The 10,431-nt window shown below is 31.6% G+C and overlaps 1 protein-coding gene across 1 annotated transcript; it reads right to left on the bottom strand.

Annotated features, from left to right (window-relative positions):
• Positions 1 to 6,008: 6,008 nt before the first annotated feature.
• LOC106677431 (aurora kinase C) lies at positions 6,009 to 10,120 on the bottom strand. The gene is made up of 2 exons (XM_014415363.2): positions 9,996 to 10,120; positions 6,009 to 7,370 (listed from the first exon to the last, which is right to left on the bottom strand). Exons 1-2 carry the CDS (start codon positions 10,083 to 10,085, stop codon positions 6,480 to 6,482), a joined length of 981 nt encoding a protein of 326 aa, XP_014270849.1. The 5' UTR covers positions 10,086 to 10,120; the 3' UTR covers positions 6,009 to 6,479.
• Between the last annotated feature and the right edge of the window lie 311 nt (positions 10,121 to 10,431).

Here is a 10,431-nt window from a genome sequence, read left to right as displayed (position 1 = left end):
CAACCCCCAAATGACTTAACCCCATCCTTGCCTCTCCCATAACGCTACAGGGCCCACCCAAGGTGACCAATTTACAATCACATACCTGCACCTGTGGTGTCTTCTTACCGTCACTCAATTTCCTGAGCGCCTCCCGGCATAGGATGGTGTTCGAGCTCCCGGTGTCCGTGCTCGATCCTCCGGATCTTATTACCCTACTTCTCCTTTGGGCATTCACTTCCATGGGTTCGCCGAGGTTCACCTCCCTTCTCCTATATATATAGGAACATTGTTTCGCGATATGTCCCTCGTTACCGCATTCAAAGCACCTGGTGCGTGGGCACTGCGCCACCAGGTGTCCGATCTTGCCGCAACCGTGGCATTTCCGGTCTTCTCTTCTTCCGTTGCTCTTGTGTTTCCCCTGATTCACTCTATTCTCCTGGTACCTCGCCCTGTCACTTCCGCTATCTCTATTTTCCCGCCTTCTCCCAAAATTATTAATGTTCCTCGGCCGATTGTACTCCACCCGCATCCACCCCGGCTCTTCCACTTCCATTCGGGCTTCCTCCTCTCGGGCACATGAGTCCATCAGTTCTTGTGCGCACTCAACAAAGGATCGCTCCCTCGGCAGGCCCTCCCTTTTTCCCAGTTCTTTTGCTAACTGGACCTTTAGTATGCCAGATAAAAACTGCATCCGGCCCTCTACTTGGTCTGCCGCCATCATTTCACTTAACTTGTCAGCGATCCGGTTGTACCTCGCTAGTAGCTCACCGGCATACTGTCCACTCGACTGCTTAGGCCTCTTCGTTTCCCTAAACATCATGAAAATATCTTCTTCTGGGGCCCATCGCCCTCCTCCAAATGCTTTCTTCAGCCTCGCTTTGACTATGTCCCAGGGTGTCTCCTCGTCTGCCTGGATCTGATTGAGAATGCTGCGTTTCACCCTACAGATGACCGCTGCCCTCAATGCTTGGGCATCATCGCTATCTAGTATACTTTCATTTGTCTTTGCGATAATCCGAGCTATCAATCTGTCTCCTCCTTTAAGGAAATGATTCAATTCCCCCGTCTCACCAGTGAATCGTTCCAGGTCGGAAACAGCTTTCCTCAGGTCTTGAGTCGTTGCCGTGCGGACCTTGACCCATTCTAAGGTGGTCGCATGAGCTCCTGCCAATGAGACTTCCGGTAGCGGGACCAGCTCTGGTGGTTGCTTAACTACTTCTGGGGGTAGTGGAATGTTTTCGACTGGAGGTGGTTGGTTTCCCACGTTGAAGTTATCCAGGTTAAGTACACCCGGTCTTACTATACTATTAGACGTCATAGTAAAATAATAATAAAAGAGAATTCAACTAACTAAAAAAAAATTAGACTGAAAAAAACGGGATTCTTCTTATTAATAAAAATTGGTCCGGTAATCCGTGATCCCGGGTTTCGGCACCAGATACGAGATAGCGGGTTATAAACTCAAAAAAAAAGGAAAGAAGGTACAAGAAAACACACTCACGGTTGCTGATAATAGACTGATTTATTCTGTACAGTAATCCTATATTTATACTTTCTAGAGTTGTTGACAGAGGGAGTTAGGTATTAAGATTATTATTACATACCCCGTAAACATAACTTATATATATATCATACTGAAACAGCTAGTAGTTTTGACACAATATATATATTAAAAAAAGTGTTTGCTATTTTTTTTTAAATAACGATATTACAATAAATCAACATCTGTACAGCTAAAACCCATGAAGGGTTGTGGGCGCAACACTTTGTAAGGAAGTACTGTTACTAGATCAATGGTTCTGCAAGAAGGTGATTTGGTCAGAATCACGCTCGACCGCTAGATTTTTACCGCATTAAGGGTGTCCAATTTATGAGGCTGGGTCCAGAACCCAGTGTTGACTCACGGCTACAGTGTAACAGTAAACAGTCCGATTCGAACCCGGGCCCTGGAGTTAGTCACCGCGCTCTTCGACAATATTAAACAAATCAGATAATAATCTATCATAATAGAATTAAATTAAACGAAGAAAACAAGACATCAAAAGAGCATAATTCAATATAGAAGAAAAAAAATCACAGAATTCTCAAATCCCGCCATATAAATCTATTCCATTTATAAAATTTTAATTATTGATTGATCCCCAATTGTTTTGCTTTTTGTTTTATTACCTCTCTTATATTTTTTTATTTTATGTATTTTTGTGTTGTTTTTTTCTATTTATTTTACTTCTTTGTATTTTTAATTGAGGTGTATTATTCTTCTGTACTTCAATATTAATGATCAAATCAAAATTGACTAAACCATTGTTATACTTGCAATATGATTATTAGCATGGAATCTTTTTTTTTTTCGTATCTTCCTGTAAAGATTTTAATTGGTATTTAGTACATACATATAGGAGGTATACTATATGTATAGCTGGGTATGAAGGTACAGCCCCTCACGATAGCCGAGCGTTCTAAACCATAGACCTCTGCCACATATATCATATGGCATGGACTCTGTAAAATGAATAAATACATTTATTCTCCTCCAATAAGTTTAGTATGAACGAGAAAAAAAGTATAGAATTCAAAATGTGTTTTTTCCGTCTACCTTTTGTTTTCTAGATCGAAAGAATTTGCAATTTTAGGGGAAAAAATCTCATTACAGCTTAAAATTTTCCTCATGTAATAGTAAATTTTTATACAAATTGAGAGATTTTGTTCGTACGTGCTAATTTCAGAAACTACTATTTCTACCAAAGGAAAAACTAGTTACCAACGTAACCGACAGTTCGATTTGAAAAATTATTTTTTACGTTAGATATAACGTTTATTGGAGAAGGCTTTATAGTCTAGGCGCAGCTTAGGTTGAGAATTCAAGGAAGAAGCAAAGAATTTTACTTTTAAAAATAGTAAAGGGCATGATGAGTGCGAAATAGCATTCTGCCACCAGGTAGGGAAGGGGGGGGGGTGCATAAAAAGGGATCCAAAGTATCAAGCATGTTTCCTTCATTACAGAATATAGAGCTATATTACATATATATTACCCAAGATAACAATCATTAAAACTTTTTAAAAGTAGTATAGATTTCCTAAAATTTGAGTCCTGCTAGAGCTCTTTTCATCTGCGTTTTGTGAAAAAAAGAAAATTCAAATATGTAAAGAGAAATTAAATTTTAAAAAAATTAAAGAAAATATTTTGATTAGCAAAATCGACTGACCTGGAGTTTCACTTTTTACCATATATTTTCACCATTTCCTCAATAACAATTAAAACAACTTTGATTAAACTCGTTATATTAATATAGAATTAAAAAGTCTCTAACATCAGGGAGCCCTTATCCTCATTTTAATAGTGATTAAATGCCGAATTTTCAAAAAAGCTCCTTCTAATGTACTATTAATTATGATTGTTTGAATTAATTAACCATCTCTCATCATTAGCTGTAATAAACGATGGTTAATATAAATGTTTTCAGATTTCCATGATTGTTAAGACTGGAGTCAGATTTTACACTTATTTATCTGTCCATGAAATATAAACTACTTGTCAAAAGTCATTTTACAAATGTTGAGTGCAATAATTTAGTCTTTTACTATCACAAGCAAAGAATATAAGCGTAATGAAAAAATGAAACAAATGGATAGGATAGTGAAAAAGCAATAATGAAAAAAGAAAATATTGATTTTTAAATAAAAATAAAAATTATAAGTTAAATGTAAAAGTAGTTCACAAACAGTATTCACTGTACTGCTCCTATAGGTCTGATAGCTAATTTTCCCATCAGATTATTAAAAAAATATTTCTTTTAGAAATTCTTAGAATATGTTGTACCACTATTCTCTCAGAGACTCATGAGAACTTGAGTGTTTCTCATGAACATTCCTATCATATCCCAGCCATGCTCTAGTGGGTTGAGGTAAGGACATATTGGTGAAAAATAGTGCTCCAATTTAAGCTACATTAATGTGATGTATTACACTATCAACAGGTAGTGCAAAATTGTCCTCAGCAAATGGTTCAAAAGATATCATATATTCTTGGAAGATTTCTACAGTATAAACATACCATGTATATGCTTCTATCACCAATGTGTAATCCTCCACATCCCTCAGTAAAATTTTCATCCAACACTAACACTGTAAAAAATATAAAATTCCTTTTCTCTCTTACATCAATTCTATTTTCTAGGTGGTTCTAAGTTCCACAGTATTAAGAAGAGTAAAAATACCATTAGTAATTAGGTGACAATGTAATATACATGTGATTATTATTTTTGGAAAACTATCTATAAAATGAATACTTCTGTTTCCCAAAAATAGTAAAAGGCATTTGCAGATCTTTCCAGGTAACAATTAAAACATGTAAAATACATTTGTCAGTACAATACCATAATATTTGCAATTGTATTTCTTCATGCAACAATTTATAGACTAATTTGCACAAGAAAGCAACAATAAATAAGTCAAAAAAAATAATCTGTCAACAAAAATAAGTCTCTGACTGTGAATGGCACTTAAATATAGTATTTGCAGGGCAGATATTTTAAACATAATTACCAGAAAATGATTGAGTTTCTTCATATTTTTTTCCTAGTGTAGCAAACTTATTACGAGGTTCAAAATAAAATTACAGTAATAAGAAATAAGATTAGGTTAGTCACATGATGAGATCAAATCTCAGGGAATTAAGAATATAATCTCATGGCATCAGTTGAAGAGTATCTTGTGTTTGTTGTTGATGTTGGCTGGGGCTTTAAGGTGTAAAATCCTGAGATCATCAACATTAACACAACCTCCTCTTCCTCTTCTATAAGCTAAAAGAGGATTCAAAAGCAATATAGGGTTCCAGGAATTACAATGAAAGAGAACAACCCAAACAATACAATGAAAGAAAACATATAATCATTATAAAAAGGAAGTTCCTGTGAGATAAAATCTCACATAGCGACCAATGGCAGATAAACAATACAAAAGACCAGTCTTCATTTTTACAATCAATGTGTTGGAAACTTAAGTGTGAACCTAATGTGCCCTGACAAAATTGGGACTTCTTCAGATTTCCAGGCATTCAAACCAACCTTATTGTAACCATCATTAGAGAAATATGAAATACCTTGTACTCTTTTAATTAAATCTCTTAAATAAATTTTAAAAAGGGCCACTTTAGTATTGCTACCAAGATTAATACTCAAATATTTTAAGAGCTTTATTTTTTAATACATTCTCTTGGCAATGGGTACCTCTAGATACTTAACTTTTTTTTTTTTTGTACCTAAATCAGAACCAGAGATATAAAATAAAATGTATTTTGTACATACAAACTTCCCAATTTTTTTTCAAGACTCATTGACAGATAGGATTGGATTCAATATTTTAAGCTCTTGACTTAACTGAAAAGTTTTAACAATATCTAGAAGATACGTGTAGGTTTATCTCTAAAATGTTCATGATACATAAAACCATCCATTGACCAAAGACCGAGCTTTTTAAATATTTAAAACCAACCAAAGCATTACAACTTTTGAGAATAAGATATAAACAAATAAAATTTGGTAGGATGATGGGGAGAACCATTTAAAATGTTCAATTCCTATTTCTTGATAGAAGTTACTACAAATATACTCACCTTTCCAAAGTATTTTTTTAAAACATAAATGTGCTATATACTGAAAACAACAGATGTTAATTAAAATCAACCACAGAATAAATAAATATTTAGAAAAAATTATTATGACAAGAAAATTTCATCATTATAAAAAGTTAAGTGAATAATTAGGACAAATCCTCAAATTTCTAGGAACCTGAAAGTTTTATAGGAAAATTATTATTATTATTATTGGCGCGACAGACTGTGGAGGTCCAAAGCCTCGCGCAATGTACTTAGGAAATACATCGTGCATTTCATGATGTCGTTTTCATAGAGTGGGTTTGTCACTCCCACGCCTATTTTTGTGAGTGCCATCCATTTGGGTTGGCAGACAGGCGCATTACCATGTTGCTACTGTCACCTCAGGAAAATTAGATAACAAAAATAAAAATAACTCAAAAAATAAGCTTTATTATACATACAGATTTATTATCATACATTATTTTGACTATCACTAATATACTTCACTGCATAATTACACGCTTATGTTACAATATCCCATTGATTAATCCTAAAAATAAATAGTCAAGATTACAAATAAAATTTAACAGGAGTGACCAAAAATGACCGATATAGCATTCATATTTATAATAGCCAATAGTAAATCCAATGACCTCTTGAAATTTATGTTCTCAATTTACATGGTAATAAAATACGTATTTACATTTGTAATACATTGTAATAAAACATTTATTTTTGCTAAAAATGACTCAAAATTACTACTATTTTCTTCTTTGTTCCCAATTACAAAAAATAATTTTTTTTTTTTAAGTGATTAAGGTATCAACATCTACTTTTCATTCACAAAAATATACCAGAATAAATTATTTCTTTTACAACTAAATTAAAAATACAAAATTTATCACACTGGTTTGTAATTTCTCATGATCCAATGATGCTTCATTACTTCATCAAATGAAATCCTAGCATTTGGATCTTTTTTTAACAGTTTTGATATTAAATCTTTACAATCATCTTTTAAAAATGCAGGATATTCAAACTGAAGATTTGCTATCTTTTTATACAATAGGTCATTACCTCCAGGTGTTTCAAATGGTGGCTTACCCACCAAAAATTCAAAGCATAAAACACCTAAGCACCAATTATCAACTTTAGCCGAATATGTTTGATTTTCAAGCATTTCAGGAGGAAGATAATCTGGTGTTCCACAAACAGTTTTTCTTTTATTTGAAGGGGCGTGAACAGACCACCCAAAATCAGCAAGTTTCACATTATCATTTATATCCAATAGTAAATTTTCCGGCTTGATATCCCTATGCATCACACTTTTGGTATGACAATATTTCAGGCCATCAGCTACTTGGTAAGTATATTTAGCAGCTTTATCTTCAGTAAAACGCCTATTTTTTTGCCTCTGTAAAATTGTAAATAGCTCTCCTTGAGCTGCATATTCCAAGACAAGATAGATATACCGATCATCATAAAAGTAGGTAAGCAATTGGAGGATATTTGGATGTTTCAAATGAGTTTGAATTTCAATCTCACGTAATACTTGGTGTTGCATTTTTGACTTTACCAATTCCATTTTGATCAGTGTTTTAAGAGCAACAAAATACTTTGTTTTTTTCTCTCGTGCTAAAAATACTCGCCCAAATTTTCCTCTTCCAAGTGGCTTGCCTATCTGGAAGTCACCTAATGTCCATTTTGGAGGAGCACCTGACCTGCTCTTAATAATATCTTCCATCTGTACAGTAGCATTTTCAACATCATTTTTAAATTCAGGAGGTACTTTCTGTGAAAAAAACAAATATATGAATGAAGGAAGTAACAATACCTAGTATAACAAGAACATTATTAACATAAATACCCTCAAAATTCAAATACATATTTTAGGAATTAGGATTTTTTATTATTATTAATTTTTGTTTTGTTTTTTTATGCCTTTCACTTCCATAAATTATTTATTTTTTTAATTCAATATTCAATAGTTCAGGAAAATAAAAGATGAAACCATCCAGCATCTTGATGGAATGTATGATATGAAACAAAAATAAATAAATGCATCATATCCATTTTTATTATTAGTTTCAAAATTTGAATTTTTTTAATCTAAATCTCAGATTTTAAACAAAATTAATGTTATTCAGACTAAGATTGGTAATATTCAAGTCAAATTTCAAGAATGGGAAATTCTAATAACACGAGTAAATAAAATCAAGATATGGTGTAGGAGCTATGATTAAGGTGTTAAGAACCAGAGTGGGCCTTCCCACATTTTTGTAAAAATTGAGTTTAAAGTGTCAAAACATTTTGTGTCATTACTTCTATTTGCTGTATAAAGAATTTCATTAATTACAAAACCATTTAGAAGCAGAACTCATTAAAATATAATGGATTCATTTTTTTTCTAGTGGCAGAGCTAAATGGAACAAGTGACTTGATTCATTCTGTCACTTATATTAGATATTTAATACTGTGTAACTGATAGCTGAAATGTAATGGTATTTTATAAATGGTTGAAACCAGATTGACAAAAGTTACGTTAAAATTTCAAAATCACCAGTTCGAGAGGTTGGTCTACTCAGATTATCAACTCCTAAATTCATCATACAACATCTCATGTTTCTTGGATAAAACATTTTTATATAATAAAACTAGGCCCTACATGACTGTAAAAACTTAATCAATGATGAATTAAACGATCACTGCACCTCAAAAACGATGCCTATGAAGCTGAAATTATTAATAGCAGTTTATAAAACAAGCAGTCAAAATTATTTCTAAAACAAAGTGAGAGAGGGTGACTAAAACCATCCTAAGGGCAGGGCTTCCCAATAATAATAAATAATGTTATGCACATCATTTTGTGAAAATGGATAATTGTATAATTCACAAAAGATATTGCTTTTAGGTGAAAAAAATCACATATTTTACTTGACATTTTTTTTTTTTATAATCGTACATTTTGGCAAGATAATGTGCCTCAAATTATTTATTAAACCTTTTATTCAATAACACAGAATGGAGATTAGGTCAATTATACAATTATTAATTCTACATTTCAGCAAAATAATGAGCTTCATATTACTTAATATTTTATAGAATAGGCAAAATTTAAACTAAAAATTAATGAATGGTAGCACCTACTTTATTTTATTTACTTACCATACCATCATTTTTTCAACTTTAAATTCAGAATGAATGCGATCAACATAGGCCATAATAATACACATTAAAAACAAAAAAATTAGATATTTTTCAGTTTTTCAAAACTTCACATGAAAAAAAATTCATTAGAAAACATGTAAAAAATATTTCTTTGTTTTGAAGTTTTCATGTTGAATATGAAAGGAATACAAAAGGCTTTAAACTGAGATATAAAACATCCCTCAAGCACCATGCATTAGAAATCTGTAAGCACTTATGGGATCCATAATCAGAATCTTATTCGGCCACTCACATAATTTTGAAAAACAGCATAAAAAAAAATTAAAAAAACTAAAAATAAACATGCATGTTAGAAGTGAAACTTCTTAGATTGTAGCATAGGTAGATGATTTTATGCTTTACAGCACCTAAAAAGTTAATAAGTCAATGTAATTTTAATAGAAATGTGCAAATATTCTATAACTAATTTTAAATAATTTAAATTACATTGAAGTGTATTCCCGAGGATGGAGTAAAACCTTAAACTACTGAAGTAGTGAATGATGTATTTAGAATAAAATCATTTAGAAGCTAGTTTTTTAAGTTCCCATATCCATTTAGTGACATACATGTATATTGATATCAAACTATCACAAGTTTAAACTTATTATTTCAGTCAAATGGGCATTAATAGTCATTTAATTTATAATTTAAGTTAGTAAAGTAAATAAAAAACTATTTAAAATTAGATTCTATTACTTGAAGACTATACTCCAATGTTTCGGGCCTCTCTTTGGTCTTTGAATTATATAAATATAAACATGAAATTGGAGAGGAAGATGATACATACTAACTATAAAGGAATATAAAGAGAGCAATTACAGATTAAATTCATGAAACAACAAACTTCCTAAAAGCTAAAAAATATATCAATAAATGGAAACAATAATAATACAAATCAACCATGTACATAACTTATACAAGTTATATAGTAATAAGTATATAGTACTTATACAAGATACTAATTTAATTTTTGGAATATTTATATATTATCCTTGTTAGCTAAGCTTTGATCATTTTAAACTAAATTGGTATGCCATAAATGACATGAAAATAACATGTATTTTAGTTCAATTTTTCACAGTCACTATGCTTAACTAACAAACCAAATGATTCAAGTGTGTTTTTGTTGTATGTTCATGGTGTATCGTTATAAGAATCAACAAAAACCTTAAATATAATGTTTAAATATAAAAATTACATAACTCACATTTAAAAAGTCACGATTACTCCTACTAATAACCACCGTCTTATCCATTGCATCAAACACACACAACTTAAGTTCAAACGTAACCGTCATACGATCTCAATTCAGGCGGTCTTAAATAATAATCGATTATTTTATAATCGTTTATATCATATATCGATATTTTTGGTTTATACCATTCTATATTTTATTATTGCTTTATACCATTCTATATTATATATTATTGAATGATATAATCATTCTCGATATAATCATCTTCGATGCATATCATTCCTGACACTGTCTTATTTTATTAAGACAATAGAATTGAAGTGTATATATATAGTGATAAGACAAAGTATTCTTAAACCATCACTTCTTGTCTATTTGAACATTTAAAAGTCCGAACTTTATTTTTTCAATAAAGCCCATAAATTCTTAATTGGGTTCAAATCAGAGG

This window comes from Halyomorpha halys, unplaced genomic scaffold (genome assembly GCF_000696795.3).
Source record: "Halyomorpha halys isolate HHAL.00 unplaced genomic scaffold, Hhal_1.1 Scaffold8.1, whole genome shotgun sequence".
NCBI lineage: Eukaryota > Metazoa > Arthropoda > Insecta > Hemiptera > Pentatomidae > Halyomorpha > Halyomorpha halys.
This window is presented reverse-complemented; position numbering and strand designations above follow the sequence as displayed.

Coding starts and splice junctions, on each gene's coding strand:
- LOC106677431 (XM_014415363.2), bottom strand. CDS start 10,085: ATGACGGTTACGTTTGAACTTAAGTTGTGTGTGTTTGATGCAATGGAT. Junction 7,371..9,995: donor GTAATCGTGACTTTTTAAAT/GTGAGTTATGTA, acceptor TTTTTTTCACAG/AAAGTACCTCCTGAATTTAA.